Raw genomic sequence first — 16,103 nt, 5'->3', positions numbered from 1 at the left:
CCTCACTGAAAGAGTCGGTCCACTTGATCCTGGCGTAGTTCCCACTCGTGGCACGAGCGCAGCTCTCTGCTGAGTGAGTCAGCGATGGTGTTTTTTATCTCTGCCAGATGAAACGGCACCAGAAACATCCCTTGTGCAACGGCCCAATGCCACAGATCCTGGGCTTCCTTGGATAGGGCTGGGGATCTGGTTCCGCCCTGCTTCCGGATGTAGAACATCGTGGTGGTGTTGTTGGTGAAGATCCTCACCACCTTGCCCTTGAGGGACGGGAGAAAGGACCAGAGGGCCCGGAACACTGCCCGGAGCTCCAGGATGTTGATGTGGACCGGCTTCTCCTCCGGTGTGAGCTCCCCACCCCTCCAGGGAGGCATCCGTCATCACCGTCGCCTGGTGGGATGGGGTCTGAAAGTCTGTCCCTGCTGCTAGATGAGCGCGGGCGCCCCACCACCGGATTGCTCGTCGGAAGGTCTCGTTGAGAGGGATCCTGTCCTCGAAGCTGCCCGTTGCTTGAATCCAGTGGGCGTCGAGGAACTCCTGTAGAGGACGTATCCGCAGTCTGCACAGGCGCACGAGATAAATGCAAGAGGACATCATCCTGAGGAGGGTCTTGATGGACCTCACCCTGGCCACGTCCGTGGCCAGTAGACGCTGCACCTTGCCTAGGATGGCCTTTGTCCTTTCCTCGGACGGCGAGGCCAGACGCACAACTGTGTCGAGCTTGGCTCCCAGAAACCGTGCGACTTGAGAGGGGACCAGGTGGGACTCGGGGAAGTTGATGGAGACCCCCAGGTCCGTGAGCAGCTGGACGGTCTTCACTGTGTGTTCTACGGCGAGTTCCCTTGTCCTTGCGCGGATGAGCCAATTGTCCAGGTAGGGGTAGACGTGGATCCCCTACAGGCGCAGCCGCCCGCCACTGGAGCGAGGCACTTGGTGAAAACCCTGGGTGCCGACTTTAATCCGAATGGGAGGGCCTTGAACTGGTAGTGCCGCCCTTGGACCACGAACCTGAGGAACTTCCGGTGTCCTTTTAGAATGGGAATGTGAAAGTGTGCATCCTCCAAATCCAACGACGACAGGAAATCCCCCTCCTCCAGCTGTCCCAGCACGTGCTGGAGGGTGGCCATCCGGAACTTCTGTGCCTTGATGTACTTGTTTAGTCGGCGAAGGTCCAGGATAGGTCACCACCCTCCTGTCTTCTTTTTCACGAGGAAGTACCTTGAGTATACTCCGGAGCCCCGGAGCCTCTTTGGGACAAGCTTGATGGCACCTTTCTTGAGCATCGCCCTTACCTCCAACAGTAGTAGAGGGATGTGGTTTTCCTTCCTAGCCACGGGAGGAATGCAGGGGCACTTTTTTAGAAATTCGAGGGCGTACCCCTGGGTCAGTGCATCCAGCACCCAACGGTCGGTGGAGATGGACTCCCACACGCTGATGAACTTCGCCAGTCGGCCTCCCACCGGGGTGCTTCGGTGGCGGCCCGACGCCACGGGCGGTTCAATCGTGCTTGGAGGACGCCTTGCCGCCTTGGCCTCCCTGGCGACGACGGCGGGATCCACCCGACTTGCCTCGCCCTCTATAGGCTTCCTGCGACGAGGAGCGGGCCGCTTGGCGGTACGTAGAGGAGCCACCGCCGAATCCCTTGGAGGCACCCTGCTTGCCTCCGGAGCTCCGAAAGGACGGCCTTTGTTGCTGGAGAACTCCTAGGGCCTTAGCTGTCTCTGTGTCCGCCTTGATGGCTTGGAGGGACTCATCCACTGTTTTCTCAAACAGGTTGTTCCCGTCGAACGGCATGTCCAAAACCTTGGCTTGTACGTCCTGGCGGAAATCCGTCGCCTTGAGCCAACCTCGCCGTCTGAGGCAAACGCCGTTGCCTAGCTGGTGGAAAACGGTGTCGGCAATGTCCGTTGCCACCGTTATGGCGTAGTCCAACGCCACCTCACCTTCCTGCAAGATCTCCACGGCCTCGGCCCTCTTGTCATCCGGTAGGAAGTCCAACAGGGGGGCGATCTTGTACCATAACTCCCTGTCGTAGGGGGCCACGATCGCGAGGGCATTGGCCGCCTTAATCGCTGTTGCCGACGACGAGATAACTCGTCGTCCCATTGCATCCAGCTTCTTTCCTTCGCCGTCCGGCGGGGAAGTTCACGTTGAGGCCGATGGCCCCCCGCTTTCTTCTTGGCCGCCGCCGAGATGACCGATTCAGGGGTCAGTTACGCGCTAAGGCACAAAAAGGGCCGCGTCGAGGACCCGGTACTTCTTCTCGTAACGATTCCTCTTGGCAGGCGTCGTAGACGGGTTCTTGAGAAGGGTGAGACCCTCGTCCCAGATGTCATCCAACAGAGGCACGGCGAGGACCGTCTTCCTCTTAGTCTTGCACTGTTGGTAAAGGAAACCTTCCTTCTTCTCTTCGGGGCAGAGCTGAAAAAGCTCTGATGCCCTGGCAATCATAGGGTGAGAAAGACCCAATCTCGTCAGGCGGGGAGGCCCGGGCTGGAGGCGATGGGAGCTCCGTCCCATCGTCACCACCGTCGTCATCCGTACCCGTCGTGGCCATGTCCGTTCCTGGGTCATCCCCAGGTACGGGGGACGTGGGCAAAGGTTGAGCAGGCTGTGAGGGCTGAAAAGGCGGGGCTGGATGGGTCCGTCTCCTCTTGTTTGGGGGACTTCCCAACAGGCCTGGCTCTGGCTCCTCCGTCGGGCCTGGTTCCGGCGCCTCCGTCGGTGGTCGGGGCAATCTCGTCCTTATCTCCGAACATAAGGATTGTATTGCCAACAAAATGGCCGCCGAGGTGTCCTGCTGCTCCGGAAGCGACGGTTGACTAGGAACCTCACCGGCGTTGCCGGTGCTCTCGTCGTCCCCTTCGTCGGGATCCCTCCCGTGGGACCGGGCCTCTTCGACGCCCTCGTCGAGGCCCTCCAAGACTTCAACCAGTTCTTCCTCGGAGGCTGTGTCCGTGTCCACAATGGCCACCAGCCCCCCCCCCTCTTTTTCCGCCGGGGTCTTCACGGGGGTCTTCTCGATGGGCCTGAACGAGGCTTCCCTCCGCGGTGGCAGAGAAACTCTGGGCCCCGAGGTCGCCTCCACTGGTGTAGCCTCCTCAGGCTGCGCCAGGGCCATTGCGACTTCCTCGATAGAGGCCTTAGGCAGGTGAATTAAGGCCTTCACCGCCTTCTGCGGGCCTGTGGTCACCGCCTCGGTCCCCCTCGGCTGGATCCTTCGAGACCGACTGGGGCCACTCCAGAAGCTTAGCTGGGTTCTCGGCTTTCCTCTTCCCTGAGCCAGAGCTTTGGCTCATGGTTGATGGTGCTGAGAGAATGCACCCTGCCCGCCAGCCGAGGAGCCTGACCGTTCGGTGCTCCCGGTGCCCGCGGACTTGCGGTGCTTTGCCTTCTGTTAGGCCCCCATCGCCGGGGCGCCCTCACAGGACTTAGAAGACCGCTCAGACGACTTCTTCTTCTCACCTGACGGGCTCTTTCCTTCCAGCCAGTTGGAGAGACGAAGATGTTGATCCTTGATGGTCCATTCCGACATGTTCCCGCAAAACTCACAGTCCTTCTCCACGTGCGTTTTGTCCTCATGAGGGCAGTAGAGGCACTTCGAATGCTCGTCCTCTTTGAACACATTCTGCAGCTGGCATCCAGGGCAAACCCTGAACAGCTTTCCGGGGGCGTCGAGCTTCCTTTCTCCTGGGCCATGTCCGGGGTAGGCCACAGAAACTTCTGGACTCCTCCAAGAAGCGTAACTCGACGAAAACTTCACCCTTGAGGGGCATAGAAAAATCCAAAACGGGTCCCCGTTGATCGGATGTAGAAACGGTGGAGCTTGAGGCTCTATTTGACAGAAAAATGAGAAAATCTCTTTGAAAAAGTGCGAAAACGCAGCAAAAAACCTCGAGAGCTAAACACGAGGACTCCCAACACGTGAGCGTGCGGTAAAAATCTGAAGATGGCTGCCAGAGGCGGGGTTTAGTGGGAGGGCAGTCATTGGCTGGGGGCAGTATGACCCAGTGATTGGTTACTGCTAAGGATGACAGATCAGAAACGAAACTGATACTGATTTTTTTCTTTACCGAGGATTCACAGCCTGACGATGGGGAATATATTCATGAGCATGTGAATCCATGCCAGACCCCATGCTGGAGAAACGAACAGCCAGCTGGTGGCAAGTGCAGAGTGAGAGCAGAACAAGTGCAGGTGGGGGGACTGTGGGGATACAGACACAGTCCTCAGGTGCAGGGGGCCAGGGAGGCAGTGCAGGCGTGCAACTGGAAGGGTATTGGCCCATAAATCAGACGGGTGGCCAGATAACCCTGCAGTAACAGTACAGCAGGACTTCAGCAGGGGAGAGGGGGAGAGAAAGCAGAAGCAAAGAGGAGGGTTTTAAGGAGCTTCCGGAACCGAAGATGGTTCTCCTCATGTTTCAGGGAGGCTGTTCCAGAAGGAGGCACCAGCCGAAGAAAGAGATCTACCACCAACTCGTTGCTTGGTGATGGATGAACCTACCAGCTATTTACCTAATCACATAGTCATAATAAAGCGGAATCGGTCAAAAACAACATTCCAAAAGTCACACATGCACTTGCTTGCTTCCACATCCCTTCCCTGAAAACTAACTGCAGCAAACAGCACTTTACCAAAAAACATAAATAAATATAAAACACAACTTGCAGGCCTTTCTGCGTTCAATGTCATAGCATCTCTGCAAAAATAATGTTCGGCTATCCTTCATCACTAACTAAAATGATACATAGTTCACAAGTAACCCAAAGTAATGATTGCCCTCCATAAGTTGGACCTTTAGTTGATACTGAAAACGGAAGGCAAGAAGACCTGTGGGGATCTCTGTATTTGTTGAAATACTTTGTCAGGTATTGAACATTAACATCTCCCCAACCAAACTAGTGGCAACCTTTAAAGGTGGAACCACTAGAGAATGTTATCCTCAATTTCACAATCCTCAAGTTGCAGCACCAACATCTGTGTGCAGAATTTTCCAATAAAAATTATGGGCAAAGCTGTGAAATGATAAGACAAATGGGAAAGTGCCCATTTAAAAGAGAGGAAATGTGGAAGAGCCTAACAGAAAGGTATGGAATAAATAGGACTACCACAGAGTGAATTGGCAAAGTCAAGTGAACTTTATGAATAACTACCATGTGGCAAGGCCAAAGACTGGCAGAGGTTTTGTGACACATTGTGGCAAAGCCAAGAGGCTAACCAGGAGAAGCAAAGAGAGTGTGAACCGGCAAATACAGCCAAGAGGTCAACAAAGAGAATCTAAGTAAATGTAAATCTGCACACAGGGGCAAGTATAGAAGAACCTGTGTGGTCTGAAGAGCCTAAGGTTCCTGGTTGTGCGTCCTGTGATGGGAGGACTGTGTGGTCTGACAACTACGCCGAGACCAGGGAACCCTCAATGGTTAAAGATAAAAACACTGTGAAACAAACCAAGAAAGAGCACTTTACATGAACTGCTAATGCAATGCAATCCACAAGGAGTGTTAAGTTGACCTGGAGCTGTACTGAACATTGGAAGTCTGAAATCAATTATAAGTTGACACGTTGGAGTCTTGGGGAAGGGAACCCTGACACCTGATGAACTATAATGTTGTCTTAAGAACAGAACCTAAAGTCTCCTTTTCTTGGGAACTGTGTTGCCTTTAAGAGTGGAGTTTTGGAAACCCCAAGGAGATGTGGAACTGTGCGAACTTGGGAAAGGTAATCTCAAGGCTTTTGGGGAACTTTCTTGAACTTGGGGAAGGGGAGCTGAGAAGTAAGCTACAAGCTGGAAGAAGCTCAGAACTTTGATTGATCACCGTTTCTTTGGTTACTGGCATCCCTACACATTGTTTAGCTTTAGTTGTGAGGGCAAGGATAGGTTTTGGATACAGACAGAATTGTAAGTTGAACTTTCTGACTCCCTTAGTTTTTTTCAGGGAGGGAAATGTCACCTTAGCATAAGGCAAGTTAGGCCTTCAACCATCCTGACATTTAATTTAAGAAACCATTTTGTTTTGAACTTTGAATCCGTTGTCTTTGTCTTACTTCATGATACCTTCACACAGCCCAGATATAACTGTCTGCAGCTTCCCTAAATAGGTTTTAGCAACATCTTTAAACCTGCCCAGGGAGGAGCAAAGGAGAGACCACTGCACATAAAACCTCAACAGCAGAGAGAGGGACTGTACTGAGAAGTGGCCCCATGAAGGAGTCACCGTATGAACATTGAGAGACTTTTTAGTTGCTTTTATCCATCCTGTTTGTTGTTTTGGCACCAGCCTGTACACAATCCCTGAATAAACCTGGTTAAACTTCACATTTGAGTATTTTGGTCTGTTGACTCCCAGTGGCTGTTCTGACTTGCAGTACAGGACATTACCAGAATCAGAAGAAGGCCTTTGTGGGCAGAGTTTAGCGCTATCCACCTCATTGGTCCCGGATGAAAGACAAAACATTTGGTGGATACAGCACTGAAGTGAATATAGGTTTTCCTTATATAAATATATATAGGTATAAAACTGCTTTGTAAATGTACAAAGGATTTGACAACTGTCAATGGGGATTATCTGGAAATGTTTCTTCGTTTCAAAATATTCCAAGCAATATTTGGGCAGCTGACAATTTTCTGTTTCAGCTCCTATCCTCTGAAACTCCATGCACATACAGCTTTGAACGGAAGAGTATGGCCTTTTCCATTGTGCAGTTAACACACATTTGCTCGGTTTGCCATCCTAATGCTATCTCCCAAGACATCCAGTGGTTCCCTCACCCCATTACTCTACTCAGCAATTGCTACGCCAACAAACTGGCCACCATTTGTCTGTTTTTCCAACATGTTCTCCCCAGCTGGTCACAGGAGCATGCTAAAAGCAATCATTAAATAAATATATGCAACTTTATCCCACCATTATATATGCATGGTCCCCTGCATCTTCAAAAAATAAAACCTGTAAAACTGGAGAGAGCACTGTTTTATCTAACTTCAAAAGTATCACTTACCTTGAGATAGCCCCGCCTGTTACTTCCCGCAGGAGACGACAATGGTGGGGGACAAATTCCAATAGTTTATCATACATGACCTGGAGGCCATTAGGATGAGACTGAACATACTGCTCCACAATTACCTGGAAGAAGAATTTAGATTTTAAAAAAGATGCACAACAAGACAATCTTGAAAGGGGTATAGGGAAAGGGACTAGGAAGAAGGACCAGGACCAACAAAAGGTGAGAGGTATTATGACCAGCAGGAGGAGAGGGATCAGGGCCCACAAGAGGGAGAGGGACCAAGGCACGTGAGAGGGAGAGGGAACTGAGACAGGGAGAGGGACCAGGGTCAGTGAGAGGGAGCAGGGAGAGGGGTCTGGCCAGTAAGAGGGAAAGGGACAGTGGCCAGCGAGAAAGAGAAGGGCGAGGGCCAGCAAGAGGGAGAGGGACCGGGGCCAGAAAGAGAGAGGGACCAGGGGCAGTGAGAGGAAGAGCGTTCATTGAGAACAAGAGGAAGAAGGACGAGGGCAAGCAAGAGGAACTGGGAATAGTGTAAGGAAAGGAGGCCTGAGGAACGACGAAGAGGGATTGAGGAACGAGGACTTGGGCGAGGAAGAGGTACTAGGGGGAGGAAGAAGCAAGAGGGACTAAAGTGAGCAAGAGGGACAAGGGAGAGCAAGAGGGAAGAATTACTAGGGCAAGAAATGAGAAAGAAGTACCAGGACGAGCAAGGGGGAAGAGGGACTAGGGTGAGCAAGGAGGAAGAGGGACCCTACCGAACTAGATTGGTCGGAGGATGAGGTGGGAAGGAGGATTTAAGGATCCAAAGACATGGGGGCTTGAGGATTTGGGGATCAGGGGACTTGGAGGCCTGAGGATGATGAGTGGCTCTGAGGAACAAGGAAGAGGGATTACAACGAGGAAGGAGGACAAGAGAGAACTAGAGAGAGGAAGCTGAGCCTGAGCAGGAGGGACATGAGGACTAAGGAACGAGGAAGAGGGACTAGGGCAAGGAAGAGGTTGGAGGTGCGAGGAAGATGGAAGAGGGACTAGGGCAAAGAAGAGGTTAGAGGGACTAGGGCGGGGAAGAGGTTAGACGGACTGGTTGAGGAAGAGGAAAAGGGCTACTAGAGTGAAGAGTCTGAGCAATGTGCAAGGGGGGACTGAGGAATGTGCAAGGGGGGACTGAGGAATGTGCAAGGGGGGACTGAGGGACAAAACAGGGCGGGACTGAGGGACAAAACAGGGCGGGACGAGGAACACAAAGGGGGGTTGAGGAACACAAAGGGGGGGCTGAGGAACACAAAGGGGGGGCTGAGGAACACAAAGGGGGGCTGAGGAACACAAAGGGGGGCTGAGGAACACAAAGGGGGGCTGAGGAACACAAAGGGGGCTGAGGAAGGAGGGATTGAGGAACAAGGAAGAAGGGGTGGGGTATCAGGGGGGCTAATTGAGGAACAAGGAAGGGGGACTGAGGAACAAGGTAGGGGGGACTAAGGAACAGGGAAGGAGGGGGGGACTGAGGAACAGTGAAGAAGGGGGAGGCTGAGGAACAAGGAAGAGCGGGGCTGAGGAACAAGGAAGAGCGGGGCTGAGGAACAAGGAAGAGGGGGGCTGAGGAACAAGGAAGAGGGGGGCTGAGGAACAAGGAAGAGGGGGGCTGAGGAACAAGGAAGAGGGGGCTGAGGAACAAGGAAGAGGGGGGCTGAGGAACAAGGAAGAGCGGGGCTGAGGAACAAGGAAGAGCGGGGCTGAGGAACAAGGAAGAGCGGGGCTGAGGAACAAGGAAGAGCGGGGCTGAGGAACAAGGAAGAGCGGGGCTGAGGAGCAAGGAAGAGCGGGGCTGAGGAGCAAGGAAGAGCGGGGCTGAGGAGCAAGGAAGAGCGGGGCTGAGGAGCAAGGAAGAGCGGGGCTGAGGAGCAAGGAAGAGCGGGGCTGAGGAGCAAGGAAGAGCGGGGCTGAGGAGCAAGGAAGAGCGGGGCTGAGGAGCAAGGAAGAGCGGGGCTGAGGAGCAAGGAAGAGCGGGGCTGAGGAGCAAGGAAGAGCGGGGCTGAGGAGCAAGGAAGAGCGGGGCTGAGGAACAAGGAAGAGGGGGGCTGAGGAACAAGGAAGAGGGGGGCTGAGGAACAAGGAAGAGGGGGGCTGAGGAACAAGGAAGAGGGGGGCTGAGGAACAAGGAAGAGGGGGGCTGAGGAACAAGGAAGAGGGGGGATGAGGAACAAGGAAGAGGGGGGATGAGGAACAAGGAAGAAGGGGGATGAGGAACAAGGAAGAAGGGGGATGAAGAACAAGGAAGGGGGCTGAAGAACAAGGAAGGGGGGCTGAAGAACAAGGAAGGGGGGGCTGAAGAACAAGGAAGGGGGGGCTGAAGAACAAGGAAGGGGGGCTGAAGAACAAGGAAGGGGGGCTGAAGAACAAGGAAGGGGGGGCTGAAGAACAAGGAAGGGGGGGCTGAAGAACAAGGAAGGGGGGCTGAAGAACAAGGAAGGGGGGCTGAAGAACAAGGAAGGGGGGCTGAAGAACAAGGAAGGGGGGCTGAGGAAGAGGGAAGGGGGCTGAGGAAGAGGGAAGGGGGGCTGAAGAAGAGGGAAGGGGGGCTGAGGAACAGGGAAGGGGGCTGAGGAACAGGGAAGGGGGCTGAGGAACAGGGAAGGGGGGCTGAGGAACAGGGAAGGGGGGCTGAGGAACAGGGAAGGGGGGCTGAGGAACAGGGAAGGGGGGCTGAGGAACAGGGAAGGGGGGCTGAGGAACAGGGAAGGGGGGCTGAGGAACAGGGAAGGGAGGCTGAGGAACAAGAGGACCAGTGAGAGCAAGGGGGACTAGAGAGGAAGGGGAGTAGGGTGAGGAAGAAGGGCCAAGGAAGATGGTCGTAAGACCGAGGAATGAGGATGAGGAATTTGGGAATGTGGAATGAGGACTAGAAAGAGGGACTAGAGCAAAAAATAGGTTGTAGGCATTAGGGCGAGGAAGAGGTTAGAGGGACTAGGGCGTGCAAGGGGTTAGATAGACTAGCACGGGGAAGAGGCTAGACGAACTGGTTGAGGAAGAGGAAAGGGCTACTAGAGTGAATAGTCTGATCAATGTGCAAGGGGGGACTAAGGAACAAAACAGGGCGGGACTGAGGAAGAAAAAGGGGGGTTGGGGAACAAAAGGGGGGATTGAAGAACAAAGGGGTGGATTGAGGAATAAAAAGGGGGGCTGAGGAACACAAAGGGGGGCTGAGGAACACAAAGGGGGGCTCTGGAACACAAAGGGGGGCTCAGGAACACAAAGGGGGGCTCAGGAACACAAAGGGGGGCTCAGGAACACAAAGGGGGGCTCAGGAACACAAAGGGGGGCTCAGGAACACAAAGGGGGGCTCAGGAACACAAAGGGGGGCTCAGGAACACAAAGGGGGGCTCAGGAACACAAAGGGGGGCTCAGGAAATCAAAGGGGGGGCTGAGGAAATCAAAGGGGGGGGCTGAGGAAATCAAAGGGGGGGCTGAGGAAAACAAAGGGGGGGCTGAGGAAAACAAAGGGGGGCTGAGGAAAACAAAGGGGGGCTGAGGAAAACAAAGGGGGGCTGAGGAAAACAAAGGGGGGCTGAGGAAAACAAAGGGGGGCTGAGGAAAACAAAGGGGGGCTGAGGAAAACAAAGGGGGGCTGGGGAACAAAAAGGGTGTGCTGAGGAAGGAGGGATTGAGGACCAAGGAAAAGGGGTGGGATATCAGGGGGGTTAATTGAGGAACAAGGAAGGGGGGACTGAGGAACAGGGAAGGAGGAGGGACTGAGGAACAGGGTAGGAGGGGGGACTGAGCAGCAGGGAAGGAAGGGGGACTGAGGAACAGGGAAGGAAGGGGGACTGAGGAACATGGAAGGAAGGGGGACTGAGGAACAGGGAAGGAAGGGGAGACTGGGGAACAGGGAAGGAAGGGGAGACTGGGGAACAGGGAAGGAAGGGGAGACTGGGGAACAGGGAAGGAAGGGGAGACTGGGGAACAGGGAAGGAAGGGGAGACTGGGGAACAGAGAAGGAAGGGGAGACTGGGGAACAGGGAAGGAAGGGGAGACTGGGGAACAGGGAAGGAAGAGGAGACTGGGGAACAGGGAAGGAAGGGGAGAGTGGGGAACAAGGAAGGGGGGGCTGAGGAACAAGGAAGGGGGGCTGAGGAACAAGGAGGGGGGGCTGAGGAACAAGGAGGGGGCTGAGGAACAAGGAGGGGGGCTGAGGAACAAGGAGGGGGGGCTGAGGAACAAGGAGGGGGGGCTGAGGAACAAGGAGGGGGGGCTGAGGAACAAGGAGGGGGGCTGAGGAACAAGGAGGGGGGCTGAGGAACAAGGAAGGGGGGCTGAGGAACAAGGAAGGGGGGCTGAGGAACAAGGAAGGGGGGCTGAGGAACAAGGAAGGGGGGGCTGAGGAACAAGGAAGGGGGGCTGAGGAACAAGGAAGGGGGGCTGAGGAACAAGGAAGGGGGGCTGAGGAACAAGGAAGGGGGGCTGAGGAACAAGGAAGGGGGGCTGAGGAACAAGGAAGGGGGGCTGAGGAACAAGGAAGGGGGGCTGAGGAACAAGGAAGGGGGGCTGAGGAACAAGGAAGGGGGGCTGAGGAACAAGGAAGGGGGGCTGAGGAACAAGGAAGGGGGGCTGAGGAACAAGGAAGGGGGGCTGAGGAACAAGAGGACCAGTGAGAGCAAGGGGGACTAGAGAGGGAAGGGAGTAGGGTGAGGAAGAAGGGCCAAGGAAGATGGTCGTAAGATCGAGGAATGAGGATGGGGAACGAGGAATGAGGACTAGAAAGAGGGGCGAGCGGGAGAAAGAGGGGCGAGCGGGAGAAAGAGGGGCGAGCGGGAGAAAGAGGGGCGAGCGGGAGAAAGAGGGGCGAGCGGGAGCAAGAGGGGAAAGCGGGAGCAAGAGGGGAAAGCGGGAGCAAGAGGGGAAAGCAGGCGAAAGAGGGGAAAGCAGGCGAAAGAGGGGAAAGCAGGCGAAAGAGGGGAAAGCAGGCGAAAGAGGGGAAAGCAGGCGAAAGAGGGGAAAGCAGGCGAAAGAGGGGAAAGCAGGCGAAAGAGGGGAAAGCAGGCGAAAGCGGGGGAAGCAGGCGAAAGCAGGCGAAAGCGGGGGAAGCAGGCGAAAGCGGGGAAAGCAGGCGAAAGCGGGGGAAGCAGGCGAAAGCAGGCGAAAGCGGGGGAAGCAGGCGAAAGCGGGGGAAGCAGGCGAAAGCGGGGGAAGCAGGCGAAAGCGGGGGAAGCAGGCGAAAGCGGGGGAAGCAGGCGAAAGCGGGGGAAGCAGGCGAAAGCGGGGGAAGCAGGCGAAAGCGGGGGAAGCAGGCGAAAGCGGGGGAAGCAGGCGAAAGCGGGGGAAGCAGGCGAAAGCGGGGGAAGCAGGCAAAAGCGGGGGAAGCAGGCGAAAGCGGGGGAAGCAGGCGAAAGCGGGGGAAGCAGGCGAAAGCGGAGGAAGGGGGGAAACAGCACGAGGAAGGGGGAAACAGCACGAGGAAGGGGGAAACAGCACGAGGAAGGGGGAAACAGCACGAGGAAGGGGGAAACAGCACGAGGAAGGGGGAAACAGCACGAGGAAGGGGGAAACAGCACGAGGAAGGGGGAAACAGCACGAGGAAGGGGGAAACAGCACGAGGAAGGGGGAAACAGCACGAGGAAGGGGGAAACAGCACGAGGAAGGGGGAAACAGCACGAGGAAGGGGGAAACAGCACGAGGAAGGGGGAAACAGCACGAGGAAGGGGGAAACAGCACGAGGAAGGGGGAAACAGCACGAGGAAGGGGGAAACAGCACGAGGAAGGGGGAAACACCACGAGGAAGGAGGAACAGCACGAGGAAGGAGGAACAGCACGAGGAAGGAGGAACAGCACCAGGAAGAGGGAAACAGCAGAAGGAAGAGGGAAACAGCAGAAGGAAGAGGGAAACAGCAGAAAGAAGAGGGAAACAGCAGAAGGAAGAGGGAAACAGCAGAAAGAAGAGGGAAACAGCAGAAGGAAGAGGGAAACAGCAGAAGGAAGAGGGAAACAGCAACAGGTAGAGGGGAAAAAGCAAGAGGAAGAGGGAAAAAGCAAGAGGAATGGGGAAAATGGGTCCAGGGAATCCTGCAGCGTCACTGGGAGCAAAGACCTTCACACTGCTTGGTTGATTTCTGTATCAATAAACGCCTCTGAAGTATCCTTCCCGAGTCCTGACTTTTGCGCATCCTGCATGGGCCTCCTCACAACACAATTACAATCACAGTTTGGGGTCCAGAATAAGACACAAAAACACTTTATAGCAAACCCACAGTTTCAATGGCAATAATGTAAAAATAGTGTTGGTGTGGGAGGGGGCGTATGTTAGACAACATCATTTAGGCCATATAAGGATAAAGGCATTACCAGCAGTCAACATGAACCATTTGCACCTGGGACAATCACAATCTGCCTTTCCTGGACGCGATTGCGCTTTCACTGCCCACACCAGCGCCATTAACATAGAAAAGGGACTAGGTCTCTTTTTGGATGACAGCAGCCATTTTCAAACATGTTTTTCATAGCTACCGTCATCTGAAAAGGGACCTACTCCCTTTTCCATTTTAATGTCTGCAGCCATTTTTTTACATTTTCTTTTCTCCGGTGGGTGAGCGGGGGGTGGTTTGGGTGGGCTTGCACTGAGCTGAACTCCCTTTAGACAAAAAAAAAAGAAAAATATCTGCACCCTGGTAAATAACGGGGTGTGAATAGCTTTCACGCCCTGGCGGGTGGGGATGGAGCAGACATGGGCTTGAATAGCCCACAGCCCGAGCTATATTATGAGTCCAAGCTTTATTGTAGAAACAAAGTTAACAAGTGTTCAAGTAGGTAACCAGGATTTGGTTACTTAGGGAGAATTTGTAATGTATTTCAAAGTTCCCATAAGCAGCAATGGGGCTTGATGCCTCAGTAGTACTAGAGTCAGCACAATAAGTTGCTAGTATGATAAAGTTAGGGTTCCCGATTGTTAGGGAGAATTCTCATAAATGGCTTATTTCCCTTACCTACTGAGTCCCTCCGCAGCTTTGCTGGATTTCTAGGGTTTATTTATTTTCACCTGGTAAGTGTGAGAACATTTTTCCCACTCTTATATGTGCTTTGCTGTGTGTATTTCTACTTTTTGTGTGATCTTGGGCTCTGGAGCCTCTCCTACTCCATGGCACCATATTTTTCATGTGTGTTACACAGCACCTTCAGTGCAGTGACACAGGGTTGTCTTTCTGACTTCCCACTGACTCCATTTTCTGGGGCTGACTACTGTCCCCCAGAAAAGATAAAGTTGCCATTAACTTTATAATAGTCACTTTAACCACAGACCCAATACATCCCCATCTTACATGGAGTAATGGAAAGGGTTAATTCTTATCCCTTTTTGTCTGTGTCTCTTGGAGCATTGTTTCGCTCCCTTTACACGAAGACTTGGCTGGTGTGAGTGGTATATACCCTATTTTTTATACCGCGGTTATCTAAAATAACCATGGTATTGTTTTAGGCTATTATATTAGCCTCAAACATAAACCCGCTTGACCATATATGTTTTATTACGGTTCCGGCTGGGTTTTTTCGCCATTTCTTTTTGTAAATGTCTTTCTCGTGTTTTACTCTGCGCGCCAAACCAGGTTTGGTCCCTTTGTTCGCCGTCTTTTCGCGGGCTTCTGCACAGAAGCCCTCCTTAAGACACCTGAAAGTCTGGGTAGGCAGGATGTGAGGGGGGGTAATCTAAGGACCCCTGCCATGGGTTCCCTTGGTAACCCAAGTCACACTCCTGTTTGATTGGCTGGGGGACTATCCTTGCCAGGACAGCCACCCTGCTGTGTGATTGACAGCCAGGTTGTATGAATGGGGGAAAACTGCATAAAAAGCAGGTCTCTGGGACTGGAAGAGCAGAGTCGCCACTGGAACAAAAGAACCTACACCACTGGAACGAAAGAACCTACGAGGAGCTGATGGAAGAGGACCGCTACAACGACTGAACCACCCGGTGAAGCCTTGCTGCAGGTCTGAATCTTCAGAATCCGACGACAGAGAAGATCCTCCAGGAAACTTCTACCCTTGAGCTGGTGGGACCAACCAGTTCGCCCAAACTGCAAGCCAGGACCTCTGCTCTGGTCAAATTCGCTGTACAGAGCTACAGTGGGCTGGATAGCCAGTAAGGTCAGACCCTGCTTGGGTTTTAAGGAGCACACCTTTTATTCGTTGCTTTGCTCTGCTGCTGGTTTCTTCCCTGGGTAGTGCAGGAGCCACCAGTCTTCCTACTTCTGATCAGTCTGACAGTCGCTTCAGGAACCGTGAGCCTGCAGGAACTACCAGGAACGTCTGCCTCAGCTGCAGCTCCCTCTCCGTTTTAACTGTGCAAATCCGGTTGTTAGTTTCGTTCAGCCACGGTGAAAGTGTTTGAAATCTTTCTCCAATCCAAGGGCTTGTCCTTCTCTTCTCTTTGAACTAACTTTTCTACCAACCAACCTCGTCCGGAATCCGTGACATGAACTTTACCGCAAACTACACTGAACTGTATTACCTTGAGAAAAAGACTTTTGAACCACTGACTTTGTCCCTGAGCCTTTTCTATCTGATTTTATCATTGTAGTCTCTCTTGTTTAATTGCCCCGAGTACTTACCTGTTGGTGAAATTCTATTTCTGTTAACATTTGTCTTTCCCTCCCTTTTAAATTGCTGGAGTGCATTTTGCTCCCACTTCATTTTGGGAGCTTAACTTGTCTGGAATTTAAGGGAAGTGGTGTGGTGTGTTAAGAGTGTGATTTTTAGACTGCTTATAATAGTGTAATGTTATACAACTGAAGAGTGAAATAACGTATATTCTTTTACTTGAAAACCTTGAGTCAATATTTGCCTGAATCATAGTAATTGCTGTCCTTTGTGTAATTATTTGATACTGGCCACTTACTCTTGTGATAAGTCTGGCTGCTCAGCCACTGCTACCACTTTAACTGTGTAGTACAGGCTTGTACCAAAGGTGAAATTGTACTGTCACTTGTAGTCTTAATTGTGTGTGGTGTTCCCAAAGGGTACTGCATATAATTCTGCCTAACAACGTGTAGGGAGGATGCAGCTGCCTATCCCAATGGCTATGGGGACCCGAGCTAGAATGCCCAGGCTAAGGTTCCACCAAC

General features: G+C 53.2%; 1 protein-coding gene across 1 annotated transcript in view; it reads right to left on the bottom strand.

Moving 5' to 3' along the window:
• The window catches only part of COG2 (component of oligomeric golgi complex 2), a 1,367,578-nt gene that overhangs the window by 778,381 nt on the left and 573,094 nt on the right, over positions 1–16,103 (bottom strand). The window contains exon 8 of the mRNA XM_069607998.1: positions 7,000–7,124. Within this exon, the coding sequence (XP_069464099.1) occupies positions 7,000–7,124 (125 nt within the window). The remainder of the gene's footprint in view (positions 1–6,999; positions 7,125–16,103) is intronic.

The sequence above is a fragment of the Ambystoma mexicanum genome, chromosome 4q (genome assembly GCF_040938575.1).
Source record: "Ambystoma mexicanum isolate Mex_15411 chromosome 4q, UKY_AmexF1_1, whole genome shotgun sequence".
Taxonomy (NCBI): Eukaryota; Metazoa; Chordata; class Amphibia; order Caudata; family Ambystomatidae; genus Ambystoma; species Ambystoma mexicanum.
This window is presented reverse-complemented; position numbering and strand designations above follow the sequence as displayed.